This window comes from Drosophila montana, unplaced genomic scaffold (genome assembly GCF_035044405.1).
Source record: "Drosophila montana isolate Dmon_TW-CO22-7 unplaced genomic scaffold, ASM3504440v1 contig_2081_1, whole genome shotgun sequence".
NCBI lineage: Eukaryota > Metazoa > Arthropoda > Insecta > Diptera > Drosophilidae > Drosophila > Drosophila montana.
Window position 1 is genome coordinate 2239807 of NW_026996991.1, and position 25474 is coordinate 2265280.

General features: G+C 40.1%; 6 protein-coding genes and 2 long non-coding RNA genes across 13 annotated transcripts in view; 3 read left to right on the forward strand and 5 right to left on the reverse strand.

Annotated features, from left to right (window-relative positions):
- LOC135426771 (uncharacterized) overlaps nt 1-3427 on the reverse strand; it is a 17266-nt gene extending 13839 nt beyond the window's left edge. Inside the window, exon 1 of one of the 2 annotated variants that reach the window (XR_010435955.1) lies at nt 3249-3427. This is a non-coding gene — a long non-coding RNA (uncharacterized LOC135426771). The remainder of the gene's footprint in view (nt 1-3248) is intronic. The other variant, XR_010435956.1, reaches the window with a different exon arrangement.
- Vmat (Vesicular monoamine transporter) overlaps nt 1-17190 on the forward strand; it is an 18541-nt gene extending 1351 nt beyond the window's left edge. Inside the window, exons 2-8 of one of the 4 annotated variants that reach the window (XM_064680062.1) lie at nt 1068-1629; nt 10195-10368; nt 10424-10562; nt 10629-10687; nt 10740-11338; nt 11394-11711; nt 12211-17190. In XM_064680062.1, coding sequence (XP_064536132.1) covers nt 1089-1629; nt 10195-10368; nt 10424-10562; nt 10629-10687; nt 10740-11338; nt 11394-11711; nt 12211-12282 — 1902 coding nt within the window. In that variant the 5' untranslated portion in view covers nt 1068-1088 and the 3' untranslated portion in view covers nt 12283-17190. Of the gene's footprint in view, nt 1; nt 219-1067; nt 1630-10194; nt 10369-10423; nt 10563-10628; nt 10688-10739; nt 11339-11393; nt 11953-12210 lie in introns of those variants that run through there. The other 3 variants (XM_064680061.1, XM_064680060.1, XM_064680059.1) reach the window with 3 other exon arrangements.
- LOC135426770 (uncharacterized) lies at nt 3515-4397 on the reverse strand. The gene has a single exon (XM_064680065.1). The coding sequence runs from the start codon at nt 4289-4291 to the stop codon at nt 3857-3859; it is 435 nt and encodes a 144-aa protein (XP_064536135.1). The 5' UTR covers nt 4292-4397; the 3' UTR covers nt 3515-3856.
- LOC135426769 (uncharacterized) lies at nt 5664-7943 on the reverse strand. Its single transcript, XM_064680064.1, has 2 exons — nt 6709-7943; nt 5664-6640 (listed from the first exon to the last, which is right to left on the reverse strand). The coding sequence occupies exons 1-2, from the start codon at nt 6887-6889 to the stop codon at nt 5712-5714; spliced, it is 1110 nt and encodes a 369-aa protein (XP_064536134.1). The 5' UTR covers nt 6890-7943; the 3' UTR covers nt 5664-5711.
- On the reverse strand, nt 11707-12215 carry LOC135426772 (uncharacterized). The gene is made up of 3 exons (XR_010435959.1): nt 11992-12215; nt 11899-11937; nt 11707-11838 (listed from the first exon to the last, which is right to left on the reverse strand). It is a non-coding gene; the product is annotated as an uncharacterized LOC135426772 (long non-coding RNA).
- LOC135426767 (protein PRRC2C) lies at nt 12998-15248 on the reverse strand. The gene is made up of 2 exons (XM_064680063.1): nt 15107-15248; nt 12998-15041 (listed from the first exon to the last, which is right to left on the reverse strand). The coding sequence occupies exons 1-2, from the start codon at nt 15120-15122 to the stop codon at nt 13237-13239; spliced, it is 1821 nt and encodes a 606-aa protein (XP_064536133.1). The 5' UTR covers nt 15123-15248; the 3' UTR covers nt 12998-13236.
- A 916-nt stretch (nt 17191-18106) lies between the features above and the next one.
- Nucleotides 18107-25454, forward strand: mip120 (Myb-interacting protein 120). Of its 2 annotated transcripts, none has more exons than XM_064680079.1 (5): nt 18107-18441; nt 21326-22839; nt 23076-24001; nt 24064-24203; nt 24787-25454. In XM_064680079.1, exons 1-5 carry the CDS (start codon nt 18414-18416, stop codon nt 25116-25118), a joined length of 2940 nt encoding a protein of 979 aa, XP_064536149.1. In that variant the 5' UTR covers nt 18107-18413; the 3' UTR covers nt 25119-25454. The 2 variants fall into 2 exon arrangements, with proteins under 2 accessions (XP_064536149.1, XP_064536148.1); XM_064680078.1 differs by lacking the exon at nt 18107-18441 and adding an exon at nt 21130-21256.
- On the forward strand, nt 19008-20790 carry mEFTu1 (mitochondrial translation elongation factor Tu 1). Its single transcript, XM_064680080.1, has 2 exons — nt 19008-19164; nt 19233-20790. Exon 2 carries the CDS (start codon nt 19258-19260, stop codon nt 20719-20721), a length of 1464 nt encoding a protein of 487 aa, XP_064536150.1. The 5' UTR covers nt 19008-19164; nt 19233-19257; the 3' UTR covers nt 20722-20790.
- Nucleotides 25455-25474: the final 20 nt, after the last annotated feature.

A 25474-nucleotide genomic window follows, 5' to 3' on the forward strand; every position in this document is an offset into this window, starting at 1 on the left:
ACTTGTCGGCAGAATCAGTATAGATCACACCGTAGTCCCAGCAAAATAAAGACGTAAAGACGTAAAGTGAACCTTTTTGATAACCATACTGTTTTAAAAAGTTAATACCATGCGACCAATACAAATTATTCTTAAAACATAAGCAAAGTGAAACATATTGAGAAAAGTACAAAGCCCTACGAAGAATTTATCAACAAAAATTAGAAGCACAACTCTTGGTAAGAATACTATGCAGTCGTAAAACGAAATGTTAAAAGCTTGGCAAATTTATAAAATTAATTATGATTCACTTACATTCGTAATTTATGGGAATAGATGTATTCAATTATACCCAATGTTTGTGCCTTGAATAAAAATTTAAAACATTTAATTTCATAGTTCTCTGTTTTAGGCGAATTGAAATCATCTTCAAAGTACTTCCATCTTCCATCTTGTTCTCAGTTGGGGCAGCGTTTTGATTTAATTGACTGCAAGTTAATTCAATTTTTGATAGTCGCACCCAGCACTTAACACTGAAGTCAAATTTTGTCAAACAGACATAACAAGAAAACTCCTCCCAGTCACGAACAACGGGTCTTAACTAAGCGTGGGCGTGTGTGTGTGTGTGTGTGTGTCTGGGGTGTGAGGGTTGGGTACTATGTAATGCCTTCTAAACGAATTAGATGTAGAATTCAATTTCAATTTGCGACGCGCGCCTTGTATTACAAAGTTTGTAAATTGTAAAGACCAAATTTAAATGTTACGAAGCCAATTATATAAATATTTAAATTTGGCCACATTGTCTTATAAATGCATAGCAATTATTATATTCGAATTATTGTGTGAAACTGAAAAGTCTGTGAAAAGCATTTTTTAATTTGCGCGCCCCCGAATGCAATACAATAATTGAATTAAAATTAAAAAACCGAGACATATAATTTAGTTTTAATTGGTGTAATCATTGGAGCGTAACATTGGAGCGAGGGAAATTTCTACTCACCCCAAGCGGCTTACATTTTGATTACATTTTAAAGACAATCCTCTTAGCACAAATCTGACAAGACGTTACGCTTCTTCGTTTACCCTAGCAACAAGCGGCGGGCGACGCAATGCAATCATCGACTGATGCGGGCAATAATGGCACACGTAAATATACAGCACAACAGCAACAACAGTCGCAACCATCGCCAGGAGCTGAAGCAGGAGCAGGAGCAGGAGCTGGAGCAGAAGCAGCGCCGGCTGCAACAAACCAAACAACGTCTTTTACCGTAAATGACAACAGTCAGCAGCAACAGACGAGTATAGGCAACACATCTAGCAAAAATCCGTTCAAGCAACAGTTGGATAGCAATAAGCAGAATGGCAACATGGAAGCAGACTACGGCATTATGGGGACTAGCGGAGCAGTCGGCACTGACCAACAGCTGCCATCGCCAACAAGCCAAGAACAACTTTATGCATCACGCAAATTGACAGGCGGTCAGCCGCCGCCGCCGCCGCCGGATCAATATCGACAAGAGGATCCACGTGCAGCCGGGACTTGGTCTGCTGCCAAATCATGGATGGTCAGCTGGCGGGGCTCCAACCGGCTCGTTCTGGTCATTGTCGCCATAGCTCTCCTGCTGGACAACATGCTGCTAACAACTGTCGGTAAGTGAAGCCAAATTTACATTCTTAAATATATATCGTAAAAGCCGCATATTTCTGCTACCCATTAGCATTTCATGACCATTTATCTTGGCAGCCACCTGACAATCCAAGGCAATCACCTGGAAATTATTCATTTTCATTTCCAGATAGGTGTTTAGCACTCCTTTGGCCATAAAATTACCACAAAGCGCCACTTAAGCTAATGAATGTTTTCTTGGCGTCAGTCACTCAACAGTTGGCTTTCAGTTCATCAATTCAGCTGTCATCGTGTGATGCCAAGGGATTTTGATTAGCTTTGGGATTTGCTATAAAAGTACACCTCGTCTTCTAAAAAATATATATACTTAATCAATTATATTCATATTTATGCACACATTTGTATTCTCGAGTACAATAGCTATCAATCGATAAACACATTCCTTGTTCGTAGTCCTTTGTACGAAAGCAACTCAAAGAACCCCAAACCAATTCTGTTAAGCGAACTCAACAAATTTTCAACCAACCACAGCAACTAATCAATTGTTGGAGTACTATTGCTCGGCAGCAGTGTGATTTGCCCGTCATTATTAAAAGCCGACACAGGCAGAGGCAGAGGCAGTGACAGAGAGGGATTGGCAAAGGGATTGGGATCGTGACGAGGATGAGAATGGAGACACTCAAAGTGCGGACAGTCAATTAAATAGACACGCGACCATTGCTACTGCGTGTGACACTAAATCTATGTAGGGGGAGGGCGTTGGTGGTCGAACGGTCGGACCAAGTGCTTATGTCAAGTGTCTGGACAAACACGTGGACATCAAGTGGCCGATGGACCGACGGACCGCAGCCGTACTCCAGTCTGACCAATGTTTACTGCGGCTGACAACACAAAAAGCGATTGAAGTTCCTTCTTCTTCTTTGTGTTAAACGTTCATGAAATTATATCAACAAGTAGGAAGTAGCCAGCCGAAGACAAATAGCTAGGCGAATGCGGCACTTAAGCAACTTGTTGAAAGATACGGAAAAAGAAGTCAAAGCAAAAGTGGAAAAATGCTCATGGAGCGCGCAAAAGTCAAAGTGTTGGCTCAACCCCAAAAAGAGAAGCAACCATCCGAACCCCAGGACTCAGCTCCCGCTCGATGCTTTTCTAGTTTCCGTCCGTCCGTCTGCCTGTCTTTGCTACAGCAAATCAAAGTTAGCTCTGAATGCCGCATGGCAAGGGGTGTATGGTTAAGTGCTGGATTAGGGGAGAGGTTACGGCAAATATGCTTTTAGCGTTTGACTTGAGGCATTTCCACTTAAGTGCTTTCACTTCGCCGTTAAAGGTGTTGAAGTGAAAATTGCAAGAAATACATGCTTATTACATTTGATCTTCGGCAATGAGCATAAAATTCTCATAAATTTGATTAAGCTGCCAAAAGGGACTCATCGAAGGAACGACGTCTTACGAGCATGCTTAGGCGACTTTCTTGATTTATGTATGGGTCAAAGTCTTATCTGTAAGTGCTTTATTGCATAAATAAACAAAAGGTAGTATGTATGTACATATGTATGTATGTATGTATATGGTTTGGTGGTTTGTTTGTTAATGAACAAGTGAGAATCTTAAAGCTAACAGTACTCGGCTATTAGATACATACCTCGTATCCTGCTTTAAGTTAAATAGTCAAAATTCTACATCCATTAACACAAGTAAAATATTTCGATTTTAGCAATAGTTGCTTTATTTATTATACACCAAAAAAGTGAATAATTGGACGCGTAGACGCTGTAGGCTAGAGAGCTCGCGCTGGAATATGTTGTACAAGCTTTTCGTAAAATTGTGAAATTTCAAATTAGTGTAACCATACTAATTAAAGACAAAAAACTTAAAATATATCAATTTCTGTGATGCCAGATCGCCACAAGTTCATAAGCCACAAATTCGCATATAAAATATATTTTATTGCTTATGTGCATTTATACACTTGAACAGCACGAAAAAAATGTATATACATAAACAAATTAAATACATAAAATACAATTATTTGTATTATTCTTGTCCGTTCTTAGCGTCACCGATATCGATACTTCAGGCAAATTGCGCTGAATTGCTTATTATCTTATCATATAATATGGTTACATTGATTAACTTCAAATTCACATTCGGTTGGTTGTCGATCTTACATCATAAACATTATGTTTTTTAAACTTGCGTGTATTAGTATCCGTAATTCATAGAAGTAAGCTTTGCGTTCCTTCATTTTTATTAAGGCTCAGCATTATTTCTGATTTGCTTTTCCGTAGTATCGAATTTCTCTAGAGAAGCTTGCGATCGATTTTTGATGGGCGTAGTTCCCAATGAACGTGCCTTCATAGCACCATCGCTACTCTCCGGCATTGGATTGAGCAGCTGATAAAGGCTGTCGGATTCGTTCCTTGTGAGAGAAGCACTGCGTGCGAAGGGAAAGTATTCATTAAGTTGTCGCTCCATAACATCCTTATTAATGGTGGTCTCCCAAATTTGGTTTTGGATTATGCTGCTGTAGCGTGCCTCAAAGCTGTGCTGATGGCGCAACAGATTCGATGCACCACGTGCGTTTGTGTTCTGTGCGAGTTTGGGTTCCCACTCCGTTGCCCGTTGGGCGGGCTTGGACGTGGTCGGCTTTAGGGGACTGCCCACGGTGTCCTCATCCGTTGACATTTGCCAGGCGTACTAATTACCGGAAAATTAAATACAAAAATTATGCTTGTTAACCGGAATAGCACTTGATATCGTTGCCGAGCCGTAAAACTTGCAACCTTCCGCGTGGGGCTCAGAATCGCGAATAAGTCACGGCAGGCATTCTACTGTCTTGTTAAGCAACTATTCTTAGCCGTTTTTCTTACCAAACAGGCAAAAACTCAAATGTCAGACAAAAGTTTTTTTTAGCTGCGTTGTAATTGCGAGCGTGCCTTTTGTCTTTTGGAAAAAGTTTTTCGAGGCCTTAGGGGTTGCTAAAGATTGACGTTATAGGCGTGGTGCCTTCCTCAGCCCAAGCCTGCGGCGACAGGTTATCCACCGCCAAAGGTCACAAAGTCCTGCCGTTTTTGGTGTCGCCTTCGATGCTGCTATGGTAAAATTACAGGTGTGCCAGGTGTCAGAGGTGCCCTTGCATGACGGTTGAAGCAACTCCATCTCACTCTCTCTCTCTCCTTTACTGCGGCCCCATTTTTGATCTATCATATATTATATCAATAATTGATTTATGACCCTTAATGCATTGCTATTAAAATCTATAATTATAATAACTTACAAGCGGAAAGCAGCCCAGTACGTATTTAAAATAATATTAAAAAAAAAGTATTAAATATTAATGTATATATGAATATCTAATTCAAATCTAGTTAATCCCATAATTATTCCACCCAACTTTAGATATTATTAATATTTAAATTCTCTGGCTCGGTGAGCTCTCGAGTAAAATCTAAAGAGAATAAACCCAGTTAATTTAGCCATATTTTAGAAAGCAAGATACCCCGAACGCCAAATAAAAATCTAGTAAAATTCATAAATTTTACCCTGAACATTCGACGTTGTTAATATTCCCCCAACTTTAGATATTGTTAATATTCAATTCTCCGGAGATTACTTTGATAGCTCGGTGAGCTCTCGAGTAAAATCTAGAGAAAGCAAGATAGACCCGAACGCCAAATAAATATCTAGTAAAATTCGTAACTTTTCTTCTGAACATTCGACGTTGTTAATATTCCCCCAACTTTAGATATTGTTAATATTCAATTCTCCGGAGATTACTTTGATAGTTCGCTGAGCTCTCGAGTAAAATCTAGAGAGAATAAACCTAGGTAAAATATGTATATATAAGAAAGCAATAAATACGCCAAATAAAAATCTAGTTTAATTCATAAATATTCCCCTGAACATTTGATATTGTTATTATGCAACGATTACATCGATAGTCCAATAAGTCAGGAGCGTAGAGGTGCCGGCCCAATCAAAACAGAACTTACAATGACAACAAATAAGGAAAATATAAATTAAGTCAAAAATCCTGACCCTTAAAGAAATTAAAGCATACTTTATTATTCCTCATAGAAACAAATAGATGTTTAAATTTTAGCGCTTAAAAATATAATTCACTAAAACTAGCGCTTAGCGCATCCTCGTTACTTGATGCTGCTAGGAGCAGGCCCTTCTTGGGCAGACTTGGCATGAAGATGTGCAGCTGTTTACGACTCTCCTGTTGAGTTGCGGTCAATCCGCGACTGCTGTGTGGCGGAGTACGTGCGTCTTTCGCAGTGGGTACTGCAGCCGTGCCATTATATAACCTGGCCGATGCCAACTGTCCGGCCATGCGACGCGTCGTGCTGGCGCTGTTGCTTAGCGCACAAAGATCAATGTTGCGAGGCGGACGATTGAGGCGAACGGGCACTCCCTCCTTGTTAAAAATGATGGTAATCGGCTTGGCATTGGAGGAGTTGGCGCAGTAATTCATCACCGCTTGCTTTGTCGCGGGCTTCCTAGGGGCTTCACGCTGTGCAACTGTTCCCGTGGCACTACGCTTCAGGCCCATGCCACGTTGGTTATGCCGACTGATTCGATGGCTCCTTGATAGCATTGCACTGCTGCTACTGACTGGCACTGGTGTCGATCCTTTTACAATATCCGCACGACCCGCCAAGTCCAGCCAATTGATCACACGTTCCGCAAGACGTTCTTCCGGATTGACTGTGCTCGGGGCCAGTGCATCCTGAAGCGAACTACGCCGTGAGTGCGGCTGATGATCTGTAATGTGGTCCAGTTGATAGCCCTTATCGCTGCTCAGCAACCAGGCACGTCTCTTGGAATGACGCCTGCTGTGCAGCACGGTAAAGGAAGCACTTTGCACTTTGTTAGACATTACGCCTTGCCCCTGGCAAACTTGCTGTTGGTGCTGCAACGTAAGTTTGGTCGCATCCAATAGCAGATACTCATTCAAGGTATAATCAGCGTAATTCTCTGTTGGCATTGACTTTCCGTTAAACTCGTTGGATTCGCTACCATAACTGATGTCTGTCCGAATTTGATAAGTTTGGTTGAATTTGGTTTTATCCCCATCAAAGGTAATTCGTTTTACTTACCACCACGTTTGGCATTTTGTCGTTGGCACTGAATCCACCGCTGACGCTCGTGCGGCTCATAGTCGAGTATGAAGTGGCGTCGGTGGCTGCGCCCCGTATCCCCGATTCTCTCCAACCAGACAGAGCGCACAAACAAGGGTCGACTGGCCGACTCCCAAATGGAACGAGATGGCCGTCGCATAGTCTCCTCTGGTTGTCCACTCCACCATAAATTAGAGCCCTTACCTATTACCTCTTATGCAGAAAAACAAATGCAAGCAGATTTCGATTGTCTCGCAGTCGCTGTTGTCCTCATAGTTACTGCCAACTGTCCTCGCTGTCGTGTGTGCCTATACCGCCGGTTGTCGCTTTCCCACTGTTGTCGCTGTTTGCCTGACGACGCCAACAACGGCTACCGCAAAAAAACTTTCCTTTCGCTAGGGATGGCCAAAAGTCACGGAATTGGAATCGCCTTAAGCTAAAGAGTGATTTTTTCTCAAACCTTTTCAGTTTTTTGACCCTTAGTGCATCAATAATTCATGACCATCTTTGGTGTTAAGTAAATGGTAAACCCTATTTTATTCGAATTACCAATAATCACGTGGAAAGCTTGAAATTTGTTTGCTTAAAGTATCGACTGATCACGTAACTAATTCCAAGCAAAAGCCGTTACAGATTATCAATTTGTTTTATTGGGCGCTGGAATCGCATTTGGTAAAGACCAAGCGAAAGATTTTTAATGTCAAAAGATTATGTAGCTTTTGGAAAAATATGAACAGCAGATCGTGAGAATAAGCTCACAAGAAGCCTATACTGGGTTCGCACGAAGAAGAGCCAAGAGCAGAAATAAGGTAGACAATTATAGCTACAGGGCTGAGCTATGCTCAAATCAGTGCATCGATCAGGCAGGTAGGACAATCAATTTTATATATGTATGTTGATTTTTATTCTAAGAACTTGTAAAAGTTAATGTCATTCGTATTGTTCCTTACTGTTAATATTGTATGTTGAATTATGTTTACACAATCTCTCTTTTTGGCGAGTCCCTGGTCGTCATGGTGTTTTGTCTGGTCGCCCATCACCCGCCGGTTGCTTTTTGCTTTGCCTTGCGGCTTAAGTGTCTTCGACACGCGAAATGTAACCCAAACAACCAATGCCCAATCCCCTTTTTCGAAATGCTCGACTCCATTAACCGCTTTTCAGTTGCACGTGCCTTTAGATATTTGTATGTCAAAAACTGGGAGGTAGTTTAATGACTTGTACAAAATATCCATTATTTATTCTACAAAATAGTTAATTATTTGTGGTGAATTATAAAGTCAATTAAACCAACTACTCTTTGAATACATTTCTGTTTGCTCACTTTTTGGTTTAAGTTATTTTCATATATTTTGCGAGTGCCAACAATTAGGTTGTCAAGTTACATATCCAACATATGTACATACATATGTATGTATGTATGTGGGAGCTGTTGCAACTGTAGTAGGATAAATACATGTATACATGTATGTATGACATACATTCATGCAGACACATAGTCAAGGCAATTTACTCAACGATTTCCCGTTTATCTTAAGTTCGCTCAATTCTACCATTCCTCTTGTACTCTTATTCTGGAAGAAGGCCTCGACAAGTCCAATTACTCCTTGTCTCGCTCATACATGCATAAACTTATTGTCAATTCTCCTTTAGTCTGAGAGCATAAAAAGAACGCGGAGTCAGTCGCGATCGAACATTCGAATAAAAAAGACGTATCGAGATGATTTTGTGTTTTTCTTCGCAAGCGACATTTGTCTTCTACACAACTAAGAACTAGAATTATGATGGTGATTTTGTATGGCGAATTTCACATTCACCGACTTTTCTATAACCATGTGAGTGTAAGCAACAAATAGGTGTATAACTTGGACTTAACGTAATACATTTAAGCGCAATAAGAACGTTTCCCATTAAAACTATAAAAACAAAGTGATTTAATGAGTTTATACGCTTCCACGCTTCTTTCCAAGCTATTAACGTCATTCATTAGAGTCTTTACTACAATTCTCCCTTACAGAAATACATACATACATGTGCATATGAAGATACATATGTATATATCCCTATGAATGACAGGCATATAACTTTGATTTGTTAAACAGCTACCAAATCAACCGCAATGCTGTCTAGTTGCCATCCACAAACTATGACAACAACACTTCAAACTGAAGCAACTAATGCAACGATAAGCAGGGACTACAGCTATCGCCCAACACTTAGCAACTTGCAAATCCAATTGAAACGAGAAAGAACGGCTATCTTCAGCACGCCGAAGATTAAATACTCTTGCAGACCCTACCTTTTCATAATGCTCATAGGGCTTTGCCGTATCTAAGAAACACAGGGAAAATAGTTAATGCCGATATGCTAGAACCTACTTTTCGACCAATCGCTCCTATGGCAGCTATATGATATAGTGGTCCGATGTATATAAGATTTTGCATAAATGTAGGGAACATAGTGAAACTTATAAATGGCGAGTTTGGTCAAGATATCTTGAAACACAGAAAGGTTTTCCATACAACTAATTAATTTCCGAACGATCGTTCCTATGGCAGCTATATGATATAGTAGTCCGATATTGATAGGATTTGGCAAATGTATGAGCAGCATAGTAAAACTAATAAATGCCGAGTTTGATCAAGATATCTTGATAAACAAAAAAGTTTTCGACCGATCGTTCCGATGGCAGCTATATGATATAGTGGTCTGATCCAGCTGGTTCCGAAATATGTACTGCGTTTAACAGAAAGAAGACACGTTCGCATAGTAACAGACAGACGGACAGGCGGACATGGCTATATCGACTCGGCTGTTGATACTGATCAGGAACATACATACTTGATGGGTTCGGAGATGTCTCCTTCTATGCGTTACACATTTCACAACACAATTATAATACCCTCTGTAAGGGTATAACAAGACCTCACACATGAATGCAATTGCAGCAACGAAACAAGCACTTGCCAAGGTAGGTCTAGACTGGGTCTGCGTCTGCAACGGATACCGCTGGCTACGGGTGTTGATAATAAATATAAACAGAGTCAAAACATGCAATAAACAAATTCAATTTCATACAAAAGGGTAAGGGTTGAGTGCCTTTTAAGTCAGCGCTTCCGTGCGAAAGGGAAAAGGGGAGCAAGCGAACCGAGCTCCACTTGAAGCGCTTCCGCTTACATGCCTCGACAAGGCAAGGTGTAATCGGCGTATGCGCAATTTGTGCAACCTTGTCGGCATGGCCGAACAACTCAATTAGACCACGCAATCCTTCTTCGTGCAGAAATGCCTAGAAGCCATTATAAACTTTTAGTAACAACAATTTTGCGGGCCTTTAATACAATTAGAGAAGCGGCTGGAGAAAATTGCTTTCCCAGCGTCATCTAACTGCAGGCCGTTAGGCTAATTGTACCTAAATTCTTTGTTGCAACTCAATTACAAAACCATTACCCGACTGTTTCTATTTCATAGTTCCCATCATACCCGAGTTCTTGTACGACATACGACATCCGGACGCACCTCTCGACAGTTACCCACGCACGCCTCTCACCCTGAACACTCCACCACCACCAACGTCCTGTCCATGTAAGGAGGGTGGCAATGATGTGGCGGTACCGATCGAGGTGTCCACGCCGAGCGCAGAAGGTAAGCACGGTAATTGGGAGGAGTTCAGGCAATTAAACGTCTGCATCTTCAATAGAAAATGAAACATACTACCGTGAGCTAGAGGAACGGCACAATGAATTGGTTGGCGAAACTGTGGAAGTTGGTCTCCTCTTTGCATCGAAAGCCATTGTCCAACTGTTGGTTAACCCGATTGTAGGACCATTGACCCATCGGTGAGGAATTGCTTGAATGGTTTGCGTAATATAAATTTCATCATACTCCTTAATATTACATTTCAGCATCGGCTATAGCATACCCATGTTTGCCGGCTTTGTAATTATGTTCTTGTCTACGCTGAGTAAGTATAAAATTAATCTGCTTTGGCTGCATCTCTAACATTTTTCGTCTAGTTTTCGCCTTTGGTCGTTCATACCTGGTACTTTTCATTGCTCGAGCCCTTCAGGGCATTGGCTCATCGTGTTCCTCTGTCTCTGGAATGGGCATGCTGGCAGATCGTTTCACAGACGACAAAGAACGCGGTAATGCCATGGGTATAGCCCTAGGTGGACTTGCGCTTGGTGTGCTCATAGGACCGCCCTTTGGTGGCGTTATGTATGAATTTGTGGGCAAGTCGGCGCCATTTCTGGTGTTGGCTGCGCTGGCACTGGGCGATGGTTTGCTGCAACTATTCATGTTGCAGCCGTCAATACAGAAATCCGAGTCAGAGGAGCCACCGTCACTGAAGAGTCTGATTAGTGATCCTTACATTTTAATAGCGGCTGGTGCAATCACCTTTGCTAATATGGGAATTGCTATGCTGGAACCGTCTTTGCCGTTGTGGATGGTGGACAACATGGGTGCGACGCGTTGGGAGCAGGGTGTGGCATTTTTGCCAGCTTCTATTAGCTATTTGATTGGTACAAATCTGTTTGGACCACTTGGACACAAAATTGGAAGATGGTTTGCCGCCTGCTTAGGACTGGTTATCATTGGCGCCTGTTTAATCTTTGTATGTACATTTAGCAGATTTCCGGCATGCAAAATTACAAATGCTTCTCCTTCAGATACCCATGGCTACCTCTATCACGCATCTGATTATTCCCAATGCTGGTCTCGGCTTTGCTATTGGCATGGTGGACTCTTCGATGATGCCGGAGCTGGGCTATCTAGTCGATATACGGCACTCGGCCGTCTATGGCAGCGTCTATGCCCTGGGCGATGTGGCATTCTGTGTTGGCTTTGCCGTAGGTCCAGCTCTCTCGGGCTCACTTGTGAAAAGTATTGGGTTCGAGTGGATGTTATTTGGCATCGCCATCCTGTGTTTCATGTATGCGCCGCTGTTAACCTTCCTTAAGAACCCACCGACCAGCGATGAGAAAAAGGTGCGTATGGCCACTGAGGCTGCTGCTGCTGCAGAAGCAGCCGCCAATAATTCGATTGCTCAAATAATGACATCCTGTCCGGCTATCATGCACGATGCTTCGACGGATGCAGGCAAGGCGAATGAGGCTTTTGAAAATGAACGATTATGAGCCCTTAATTTATGTTTTTAATTTAATTAAAACGTACTTTTTGTAAGGCTTTTTCCTCTGTCTACTTGCAATATGTCTACAACAATAAGATGTATATAATTATGTATATATATAATTTCTTTTAATTTACATTAGTTTTGTCATAATTATTGTACATATAAACTCGTTTTGATTTAATGAAATTATAAATGTAATTTTTGATTAATATCAATTTATTTGTTTATTTTAGTTTTCGGTTTCGCTGCTGAATTTTATAATAAATTTTATTTTATTATTGCCTCTGTGTTTACGCATTCACTTGGTCAAAACATTTTTAACGTATTAACAATGCACCTCTTAACTTTTACAGTCATTAATTTATGGACGCGACCGCTCACAGGTACGTTATGTAACCTATCAAAACTACGATGACGATGAATAAATTTTCCGAATTATACAAATATTTCTTGGCAATGTCAATAAAAATGACAAAAAAATGTTGAAAAAAAATTAACGAAACCAAAAAAAATAAACAAGGAAAACAAAAATACAACCAAAAATATCAATAATATCATATGAACTGAATGAAATTGTTATAATTGTTTGAAGAAAGAAAAAGTTAACCTTAAATCCTATGCTATATGCTTACAACAAGAACCACAAAATATGGAACAATCTTTAGCTAAACCAAAATTAAAATAACACAATTTAATTAAAAATAATTCTCCCAGATAGATATCAAAAGCGTTAAGTACATTTTTTTTTTCAAAATAAATGACAATGAAATGAAAGTAAACGAAAGAGGAAAAAATAGTTAGAAATAATTATTTATACTCGAAATAAAACTTTTCACCTGAAATAATGGCAAGCGAAACAAATAAGAAAGTCATCAAGAATTAAACATTTATTAAACATATACCAAAAAAAAAAAACTTAAAAATATACAAAATTAAATTTAGATTTATTCAGTATAGAGAAATAGCAACATTTACAAAAATCAAAATATACATATATGCATTATATATATATATAAATAGACATATATGTACATTTTACTCCCAGAAAGGAAGGTATTTGCGTGTACAATGTGACAAGTGTCAGCGTCCGGAATTGCATTGATTTACTGTGAATTCCAAAGACTAGTCAAATAGAACGAATTTGTATTTAAGGTAAATGTATGTTATATTAAAATAATAATAATACTAGCGAATAGGACGCGAAAAGTTTGGAATTGACATAAGACGGCAGACGCAATATTGAGCACGAATCCAAAAATGTATATGAAAATATTTGAGGCTGGTACAGCGTTCAAATAACTGAATAATGAAGCTATAATCATCAGTCGCATGACAGTTATCCTGACGTTATATCAGCCGCAAATATTTGGTTTTGCAATTTATAAGCGCATCGTGCGCAAATTATCCGTATAGACATTGATGCTGACATTATAGGGCATGGAAGCTGACTCTTCGTTGCGGTAACCATCGCTGCTGCAGCTGCGCCTCCTCTCGTGAACTGGGCATGCTGCGGGCGAGGCATTGCGGACTCGCACCCTATTTAATGAGAACTCCGTGTCCTCACCCACCGGCTGCGATGTGGTAATGCGTATGGGCATGTTGTTTATGCGCGTGTGTATGGGCTGGCTTGAGCTGACGGGCATGCCGTTCACGTGAAGATTCAGTAATTTACGCTCATTCAGGCGAGTGGCGGACAGACGTCGTTGCTGTAGACTGGCGTTGCTGGCACTCCCGAGCACACTGGCATTGTAATTAGAGCTACCCGAGCTGCGGCGTTCCAGTGTCCTGGCTGGTGGTGGATCATACTGCGTCCGCTCCGGCTGTGGACTTATTTGCGGCTTAAGGCAACGCAACGTTGTCAGATTCCGAGTGCAGTTTTGCAAGCGCTCGGCTCGTGCCGTCTGCGTGCTGGCACTAGCCGCGGACTGATGGACATAGCAGGGCACCATGCCTGGCAGACGATCAGTCGAAGCTGGCCTATATAGATGTGATGTCATAATTACAGGTGATGCAACTGACGTTGGCAACGACGTGGCACGCATTGGCAGACGCATTTGTCTGTCCTGCCACAACTGCTCCTGGTAGCAACGTACACGTTCGTACTCTCTTTTTCGCTGTGCTTCCCGCTCTAGCCCACGTAGCCTATGCCTTTCCCGCTCCGCCTCTATCTCCAGCAGCCTTTCATGATCGCGCTGTCTTTCCAGCTGCCTGAAACGCTCGCGTTCCTGATCACGTTGCCGCATACGCTGGTGTTCTTTTTGTAGCTCCTGCTGACACATCTGTTCCATACGTTTTCGCTCCATATGCACTTGCAGCCGTTTGGCTATCAAAAGATCTTGTTCACAATTCGCCTTGCGCAACGAATTAGTCTGGGCCCGGGCTTCGGGTAAACTAAACTTGGACAGACGCTTGTCAATGACAAAACTATCTGAGCTGCCGATGCGCGCTGTCGATTTATGTACCTTATAATTGTCCGTATTGTTGTGCAGACAGGCATCTGTTTCAATCTTGATTCGCAAACTCTTATCCAGCTCTGCCTCAGATTCCAGTCCATTTATATTAATGTTGATCGCACAACCGCTACAATTGCTGGCGCTGCGCCTCGGCGACACCTTAAAAGTGCACGTTGAGTATTTTTTCTCTGGCTCCTTTAAAGTGCACACGGAGGCACTTCTGCCACATCTGCGGTTCACATTTGAGTTAGCGGTGCTCTGCCTTATTGTGGTAAAGCTCTGGCCACGCCGCATCGTCTGATATTCGTCTCGATTGCAGCAGGTGCGCAACAGTGGGAAGTTAGAGACCGCAGCGGGCGGACTGCTAGCGAGCTGGCGACGAGTCAGTGATATATCCTTTCGCGGCTCAGTGGACACCATTACATTGTTAACTTTGTTCGGCAACGAGGAAATGCATTTGAAATCATTCAAAAACCTGCGACGCCTGTTCTCAGCGAAGGCACTCGTCGCCGGAGCAGCCTTGGGCTCTTGACACCTGGTGATGAACTTTGGATTCTGGTAATAGGTCTCGAAGGTGAGAGGCTTCGATTGCGGCGGCTCTGGTCGTTGGTATTGCTGAACGTGATATACGGGTCGATCAGCGTAGCGAAAGTTATACGATTGAATTTTGAATGGGTCGTTGTAAAAGACATCCGTAGACTGGCGGCGTGTATAAATGCTACTGGGAGCATCTGTCGATAAGAAGGCCTTGAAAATTGGTTCATTTCGAAAAATTGAAATTGTCAAATATACTTACACTGACCGCGACTCATTTTATGCAATAAATTTTGTGCTTTTTAAGGACTTGGGCCAAAGTTTTGCAAAATATTGCGCAATCATCTAGATTTTTTTTTTCAAAAATATTGTTCATGCCAAAAAAGAAAATTTTGTCAACGACGACTTTGTTTAACCGGAGAACCGACGAATTTGGATTTGCTTTCATCTACATACTTCAAAGTTCGGGCTTTGGGGCGCACATTAAAACTCTATCAGCAATAGGACGAAGCATTTGTGCAGCAATTCGGTTGTCGAAAACCAGCCTTCCTTAAGCAAATCAATTTACAAATCAAAAAAAAAAAAAAAAATCATATTAAATGTATTAAAAGTATATAATTGATTTTCAAAATGTTTATGTAATTGTCTTTAAATAAATATAAATAATATATTATATATACATATGTATGAAATAAATATGTAGCTACACTTACAATATATCTGACGCAATGAGGGAACTACACATAAGTTTAACAATATTAAGTATTCTTTACATTTTGAAGTATTATTCTTAATACATATGCGCGTACAAATGGTACAATTATTTTTCATTACCAATACAGACATACTTAATTTTAGTAAATAACAAAGATCAATTGGATCCCTCGGATACTTACGCGAGTTACTTGAATGGCTGCAAGTTTCTCCAAGCGTTGTACGCCTTAAACGGCGACGTAAAATCCAAATTTTTAAATCATGCACATCGCCGCCATCTTTTGGGCAGAATATTAACATTTTTACGCGCATAGAAAATTTAAACCTCGTAGCATGCAGTTCCAATAATAACTGAGAATCAGAAGAAAAGATTTTGAAAGGAAACATTTATCAGTTAATCGTATACAATGAGGTTTTATTTACAGTTGTACATAAGCAAAGCTGAAATACTTGCTGATTATCATCGTTATTTCATTGCACTAATATGCCTAACGTTAAAAAAAAACAAATACAAAATATTGAATACAACTATCTATCATAACTTACATAAATATAAATGTACGCTTAGATTATGTGTTGTAACTTTAAACGCTTGTAAAGAATTGCAAAATGCAATCATGCAGTATAAAAACCATTACGAATTCCCCAATACACTTATAAAATTATGTAGTACAAAAGCATTGTGCAGGGTAAAAACAGCTGTTTTCCTAAGAAAAATTACTTCAACTTTATTATGCAAACGTTTTGTTCACATTTACTTGTTGCTTAAAGCCTGCTTATCAACATGGTCTAACAATCTAAATATACTTGTGAATTAGACAATATAGCATAACCATGAACATATACAATCTACTATATAAATACATCAGTTATTGTTCAATAATATTATAGATATTGCATTACATAAAAAAAGCTGGTATGGGGTCAAACAATCTATAATACAAATAGCATAATATTTGAAAAATATCAAACGTTTTGTGCACAGTTTTAAGACATACTAAACGCAATGTATTTATTAATACTATACAAATTGATGTCAAAATTTAATAAAATACTAAACGCATATACATACTCTATCTAAAATAATAAAATACCGCTAACAACATTCAAAATTCTTATAGCTTAGTGCGAGCATACTAGTCAAAAAAAAAAAAGCAATACTATACTTACTACTCATATAAAATTATAATGCTATATTTATTAACTACATTAAGAATTTAAAAACCTGCTTTATCTATATAATAAGAAGTAAAACAACAATAAAAGCCATGTGTAATCATGTGAATATATGTCAAGTGTTGCGTTAAGTTTTTTGAAAAGCATTTGTAAAAGTATTGGAATGTAGAAATATATATACTGTGCAAATAAAATACACAGCTAAATAAATACATATATTATGTTATCATACAAGGAAATCAAAAGTATATTATACAATCCGTAATAGTCAGTTGACAAAAGTTTATCTATTTAATTGTAATCTGATAACTAAGCTGCTAATTACAAATTCAAAAAGGAGTTAAGTTTAACATACTGGCAAATTGTACTCTTACAACTAAATAAATACACGAAACACATACATATGTAACTAAAGTTGTTGGTGAATAATAAAGCTAGACCCGAAAACAAAACAAATCTTAAAAATAAACTTAATCAGTAAATTCTAAGTGTACTTTGCATTATGGAGGGATAATTTTGCAGCCACGTTTTTAATATAGACAATTCAATTAGGAACAAGTCTACGGTTCATGCTAATTCAAAGCTGACGTAATCCACATTAAACCCTTTGAGTTTTAAAAAGTGATGATAGTGTAAAATGTTGCGGGTAGAAATGTATATTAAAGCATGTCGAGGTATTAACTGCAAGTTCATCCTGAACTTTGACCGAAAATTTACAATTCAATTTAAAATGTACAATTATTTAAGAAGATAAGCCAGGCCAAAAAAATAATTCTGCGTATAAATCGGTTGAGTCTTAACAGCGTTATGGTAGTGTAAATTGAGCATTCCGACTTAAAACGACTTTTAATTTTTAGCCGATCACTAACAAAGTGTGTAGTTTAACATCTGTGAGCCTATCGAGAAAAATCGATTCTTTGGCGAACAACTGAATCCATCACATTGAATATTGGAACAAATACAACAATTGTATCTATATTGTCTTTAAATCGACTGCTTTTTCAGTTGTGTTTTTCAGCCCCATTCAATCTGTTTAAATAAACAAGCTGACAGACATTCAGTTCAATTTTATACGTGGTAATCGAACTTTTAGTTCATAAAATACACTGTTGTACTCAGATGGTGGTGTTAGGAATCCGTTATCAAATAACAATGGAGCTATTCACGATTTTCACCATTTTCCCAAACATATATGGCTGAAACAAATTATAATTATTATAATAAACAAAAAAAAATTCCTCATTTTTGCTCAAGCCAGTAGCAAGTAATATTTTTCTTGAATATTATTCGTGTCGCTGTTAACTAACAGTGGATCAAAATGTTATGTTGTGTCGCTGTACAACCGTGTGCATGGGCTACAGATAAACAACTGTAACCTCATCGCCAACATGCAGTTGTAAATTTTGTCATTTAAATTGAATTTTGAATACTTTTTTCGGGAGGTATTAAAAGTGCAAACAGAACGTGCATATTAAGTCAAGCTGTAGACAAAGTGATTAATTTTCGTAAATGCGCAGTGCTCGCACCTCAACGGTATCAAACTTACTGCCATAACTGCTGTTCGTGCAGACAGAAAAAGCAGCCATAAGATTTTCCTTTTTTTGTTTTGAGTTGTGCGCGCACACACAATCAAAACACACAAAACAACTGATACTTTGAAAAGGAGCAGCAAAAGAACAATGGACACCACTTTAAGCGCTGGAGCTGGTAAGTAGCTGAGTCCCCTTAAAAGAATTTGTCATATTTTAAATTGAATTTCCAACCTCCTACGGTCGGTGCGCTACAGCGCGTGTATGTCAGTTGGACAGGCGGCCTATATACATACGTATGCTGGCGCGCAAATTGTTGAGCTAAAGCAATACTGCGGCCGCACGACATATACGCAGTCGTAGGTTTCCATTAGTTTAAACAGATTTAGCCACCGATGTTGAATAATATTAGTTACATATTAGGTCGCAATAGCAAACAATTTGCTCAAATACAGTACATAGTGCTTTTTAACAAAGTGAAACATCCCAAAATACCCCATATGTAATCTGGCAACTCCGAGGCGTGTGATAGTGTGTGTTACTTTCGATACAGGTACAGTCTGTGGGGAGATTTGCTTGCAATTCGACCATTGCAAAAAATGAACATTTACACTTCCGAATTGTTTCATTTTAAAATTACGGCGGGAAACTTTGGCTTTAAGTGAGCGTAGACAAGTCATTACATTTTTTATAAAACGGCGGCACTCATAAATTTCTGAAATAATTTAAACAAACTTGCCACCCCGCACTGCCTTACAGCTGGTACGTATTTGAGTGGCAACACTTTAGTGACCCGATCTGGCAGCCCCGATGAGCAGCACATTTTAAGGTTTACGCAATTTTTTCCAATTCTTCCCAGTTATTAAAATTGAAAAAGCTAGCATAGCCGTTCATATTCGTTGTAAGTAATTTAATACTTGTGAGGTACATGTTGCGCCATTAAAGTAATTTGAAATTAAACTATAATAGGCAATCCCAAAGTATAACGAAAATAATGTCGCAAGCATTCGCGTCTGCCGTTTGCCGGACCGGAGCTACATTACGCTGCAGCCGGCGTGCCTTGTCCACGGCGAGATTGCTACGCAGTGTGACACGCCCACGTCTAGCCACCAGTACAGCATTTACCAAGAGTTTCCAGGCTGGCAATTGTCCCCCTACTTCTAAGGGCAATCTGCAGCAATATGTGCGCGAGTATGCAAATGAAAAAAAAGTGTTTGAGCGCACCAAGCCTCATTGTAATGTAGGCACCATCGGCCATGTGGATCATGGCAAGACTACACTGACGGCGGCTATAACGAAAGTACTAGCTGATAAAAAACTGGCGGAGAGCAAGAAATATAATGAGATTGACAATGCACCAGAAGAGAAAGCTCGTGGAATTACCATCAATGTGGCGCACGTTGAGTACCAGACGGAGACCCGTCACTACGGTCACACAGATTGTCCCGGTCATGCTGATTATATTAAGAACATGATAACTGGCACCGCACAAATGGATGGCGCTATTTTAGTAGTGGCAGCCACAGATGGTGCTATGCCTCAGACACGGGAGCATATGTTGCTTGCCAAACAAATTGGCATTGATCATATTGTGGTGTTTATCAACAAAGTCGATGCAGCAGACCAGGAAATGGTAGATCTTGTCGAAATGGAAATACGTGAACTGCTGACTGAAATGGGCTACGATGGCGATAAAATTCCTGTAGTAAAGGGTTCAGCATTGTGCGCTCTGGAGGACAAGAATCCCGAAATTGGTTCCGAGGCTATACTTAAATTGCTTAAAGAAGTTGATAGTTTTATCCCGACACCAGTGCGCGAGTTGGACAAACCATTCCTGTTGCCTGTGGAAAACGTGTATTCGATTCCTGGGCGTGGTACTGTCGTTACGGGTCGTCTAGAGCGCGGTGTGGTCAAGAAGGGAATGGAATGCGAATTTGTGGGCTACAACAAGGTACTAAAGTCCACGGTCACTGGCGTAGAGATGTTTCATCAGATTCTTGAGGAGGCGCAAGCTGGCGATCAGCTGGGTGCTTTAGTGCGTGGCGTAAAGCGTGATGATATTAAGCGTGGAATGGTCATGTGCAAACCCGGTAGCGTCAAAGCACTAGATCAGTTGGAGGCACAAGTTTACATACTGTCCAAGGAGGAGGGTGGTCGAACCAAGCCCTTTATGTCGTTCATTCAGCTACAGATGTTTTCTCGCACTTGGGATTGTGCTGTTCAGGTGCAAATACCGGACAAGGAGATGGTTATGCCTGGCGAGGATACTAAACTAATATTGCGTCTGATACGTCCCATGGTTTTGGAACAAGGTCAGCGTTTTACGCTTCGTGATGGCAACCTAACCTTAGGCACAGGCGTTGTAACAAATGTAATGCCTGCACTGACAGAAACTCAGCGTTCTGAGCTAACGGAGGGTAAAAAGGCGCGTGAGAAAAAAGTCGCTGCCAAAAAGTAATAGCCTTGTATTCGTCAGAAGCTTATTCTAAAAGTCGGTCGTAAATAAATAAATATATTTCTAATTTAATTATATTTTATACATATTGAGTTAGTTGTTTTGATGCGTTTAAAATTTAAAATCATAGGTCAACCATTAAAAAAACAAAAATAATAAACTTCTACCTACACCAAACAAAATAGACTTGCTAGTAACCAGTCAATGGTTCGTTGTTTTATGGATGCAACTTTAACTATCAGAATCCATACTGAACAACCTTGCAATGATAAGCTCTGCTTAAGTTTATATAATTTCTAGCCACAAGCTTATGTCTGTTGAGTGAATGGTTTGGGAAATTTTGAAGATCAAACATGATATATTTTTACAACTATCGATAATAGCAAATAGCAGCACTGGTCTCAGCGGGACCAGTGTTGGTCAATGCGGTGTTCCAACCGCTACGCAGCTGATGTTCATGCTAGAAGTTTTTGAAATTGAATTGAAAAAAGTTGATTGTCTGCAAATATGTTTGCTAACCGTTTGTCTGAGCTTTCGGGTACATTCGAATATTGATTGTTTATATTCAATTTAAGTAGTTTCATGTTAATTTGCTTATCATCCACAGACGAACTAGGGGATACCACGCCATTGCCTGAACTTACCCTTTATGATTTGCTGGAGTCGCCAGCAACGTCTAAAGAGCACAACATGGATGTTGCAGGTCATAGTGGTAATGTCGATAAAGATAGCGAAGACCAGTACGTGGGAAAAAAATTGACGTCAACCTCATCCAGCGAATTGTTGAATAATCCGGGGCCAAAAAAGACTCCAATTGTGCGAATACTGGAGAACAAACGATTGACAGCGCCTATGGGCACAGCTTTAAAAAATATGCTAGGTGGATCTGTTAGGGTAGTAACAGCGCCAACAAAAACGACGCAAACGATGGACGTTAAAATCCTAAACAAGCTGCAGACGAAGCCCTTAAATGCTTATGGCAACGCGGCTGTTAAAATCGGCAGCACCACAATAGCAGCACCATCAGGTTCAATCCCACCACTAACAACCCAGATGCCCAAAAATATTAGCGGTGTCACCATGACGCAAATTAAAACAGCTGACGGCAAAGTGCTCTATCTACATAAGTCATTGCCCGTATCAGGGGGAACCGCGGCAAAGCTGCCAGTGAATGCCACATCTCGCTTGGTGAGCCAGTCTATTCTTTCTAAAGGTGTTACTCTAAGTGGCACAGTCCCAATCAAGAGCACCGCGCCGAGCTCGTCAATAACAGTCAGAGGTTTAACGGCCATAGGAGCGACTAAATCAACACCACCAACATTATCAAATCCCTTAACAACAATAACAACTTCACAAACATCGGGTTTGGTAAAAAGTCCATCATCAGCAGAACCTGCATCTGTACCAGGGTCTTCTAAGATGCCAATACAAGTGGTGCGCACCGCCGAAGGTAAGATAATTAAACTAAATCAAGGAGTTCCCTCTGTGCTTCTTAATTCCAAGTCAACACCGTTGGCTGTAAGAGCTTCAGCTAGTACTGCACCAGCAGTACCAACGGCCGTTTTAAGCAACAGTAGCAGTAGGTTATTAAACAAGCCCTCTACGCAAGTGATCATAAAGGGACCGTTGAAGCAGCTACCGGCAGGCTCATCACTTAAGCCTGTCAACAACAATACAAGCAGCAGCAATAATGCAACTGGCAGTGGTAACACCAGTAGCAGCATAGCATCAGCAACAACAGGGGCAACAATGCCATCCGGTAAAATGCTGGTTCAAAGCTCTACGGGCAAACAAATTGTTGTGGCCAGTAAGAATATTATTAAGTTATCGCCGAAGCCAGGCGCAAACGCAACGACTAATACAAATACGAATACCACGCCCAGCGGTCTGCATGCCATTCAATTATCGGGAAAAAGCGGCGTGCAGTATGTGCGCGTTTTACCCAACAATAACACTGAGCCGACCACTAGTCCACAGAAGGTGTCACTCGGGCGTCCACGCACGAGCAGCAACAGCAACAACAACTCAACTGTATCTGTCAGCAACACCAGCAAAATCGTAATGAAAACAATGGGCGGTAGCATCGTGCCGCTACCGTCCATGCAAACTTTGGTGCCCAGGGTGAGTAGAGTCAGAGTCCAAGCGGATACTTTAATTTTTACTATTTGTAAGATTTGCTTTCTCACTAAGTAGTTACAAAAAGCCTACTAATATAATATATAATAAAATATATATTATATATAAAAAAAATTAAAAATATAAATTAATAAGTTTTTTTTAAACGGAGTGCATAAATTATTTTCTATAAGAATATATTAGGACAAAAATGTATATTTGAAAGCTTTTACATTTTACAGCGAGCACCTGGCACGACATCTAACTCAGTACACGCTAAGACCCCCAGCAACAGCAATAATTTGGAGGCCACACGCAAGCATCGCCTATCCGATATCAATGTGCAAATAAAGCATTTGACAAACGATAGCATCGGCGATACCGGAGGACCGGACGCGAAGAAGGCACGGTATGTTATTGCCATGCCCCACACTTCGACGACATCGGCAACGATGTCAACGACAACAACTCCAGCGTCCCAAAAACATATGCAGAAGTTGACGGGAACGCGGGCACCACAAATGCAACGTGTCACGGTGCAGGGCGCTAAAGTTGCAGACCAAGGGCGAAAGGTCTACAATCTGGTCACAAAAAGTGACGCCAATGGCGTCAAGTATATGATCTGTAACAAAGGAGGCGAGGGAAAACCACGCACAGTCTTCAACACCACAATGCGACGTGGCTATACGCTCGCCGAATCAAAGCTGCGTCGTCCTGTAACGCTTACTTCGCAACAGTTGCGCTTCAAGCAAATGAAACTGCAGCAGCAGAGACAGATTGTTGCTCAGGCCAAGTTGCGACAACAACACCTACAGAAACAGCAGCTGTCTACCCAAACAAAACAACAACAGCAGCAGCAAATAGTAAAGTCTAAATCAACACAGGATAATAAATTAACTGTGCCGGCCAAGCCATTATTTGATATACTAAAGCCGCCGCCAACACCGGCTCCTGCAGCAACTGCAGCACTTGATGCACTAGGCGGATCCCGAAGAAAACATTGCAACTGCAGCAAATCTCAATGCTTGAAACTTTACTGTGACTGTTTTGCCAATGGTGAATTTTGTCAGGATTGCACCTGTAAGGATTGCTTCAATAACCTGGATTATGAGGTCAAGCGAGAGCGAGCCATACGAAGCTGCTTGGAGCGGAATCCCAGCGCATTCAAGTAAGTAACTAAGACAATTTAACAGAAATATTTTATATTCTTTATTACTCTCTCGCGTACAGACCCAAAATTACGGCGCCCAATTCCGGTGACATGCGTTTACACAATAAGGGCTGCAATTGCAAACGGTCTGGGTGTCTAAAAAACTACTGCGAATGCTACGAAGCCAAAATACCCTGCTCTGCCATGTGTAAATGCGTAGGTACGTATCTGACAATCGAATATGAAATATGTAACACTGATATAGCATTGATATAGCATAGTAGTGAATAGCAACAAACTGACTAACAAATGGATATTATACTATAAAGTCACCTTATTGTTATAATTCAGAAAATATGTATATGTAATTACTTGTTTGGTGAACGTATATTGAAGCAGTAAACTTTCCCATCAAGAAATAATTTGCACCGATGTTAATAAGATTTTACTCATGTTTAAGGATCATAGTAAAACTAATTATTGCCGAGCTAGATTCAAATATCTTTGAAAAAAGATTTTCAAAAACTCAGTTTTCGATCGATTATTTCTATGGCAGCTATAAAAGTATACAGTGGTCTGATCCGGGCGGCTTCGACATTGTTCTGCCAGCAACAGAAAGACGGGGCTGTGAAAAGTTTCATGCCGATAACTTTAAAACAATAATTTGTTTATTCATGCTAAATATATGTGTAATCTTTATTAGCTCAGAGATGTCTTCTTCTATGCGTTACACATTTCATGACAAAATTAAAATACTCGACAGGAATATAAAAATAAAAGCTAATTTCGTTTAAAATTTCAAGGATGTCGTAATATGGAGGATCGTCCCGATGTTGATATGGACTCTATGGACAGCCTGGCTGATGTGAAATTACAATCGAATAAAATGAAAGAACTAAACGGAACACATCTACAGGACAACCGCTCGAATGTCTATCTAACAGACGATGTGATAGAAGCGACTATAATGTGTATGATATCGCGCATTGTTATGCATGAAAAGCAAAATTTGCCAATAGAGGATACGGAACGTGAGGTAATGGAGGAGTTGGGCGAAAGTTTAAACCAAATTATTACCTTTGCCAAGGAGAAGAACGATACATTTCATATGGACGATACCAAGACGATGGCTTAAGAATAGAGCTTGAAATCAATTTATATTCTTACATTTTAAAGATCCTTAATTTTCAGTCTTGATGCACATACTATATTATTTTTTAAGTTCAAAGCGATCTGACCTGTTTATTTTTTTCAATTATTAATGTCTCTTAAATAAGCTTTCCAAAAGTTGACCTTAAAGTGTAAAGTGCAAATAAATTATTAACTATATGCAATTGCATGTAAATAGCATTTACAATAGCAATAGCTAATGTAAGAACAAATCTATCTTTTGGTATCGTTTTTTAACGCTTTATACCAATAACACCCAATCTACTGTGTATGTAAATAAATTAAAATTCAATAAAGCAGAAATTTCAATTACTCCTATTT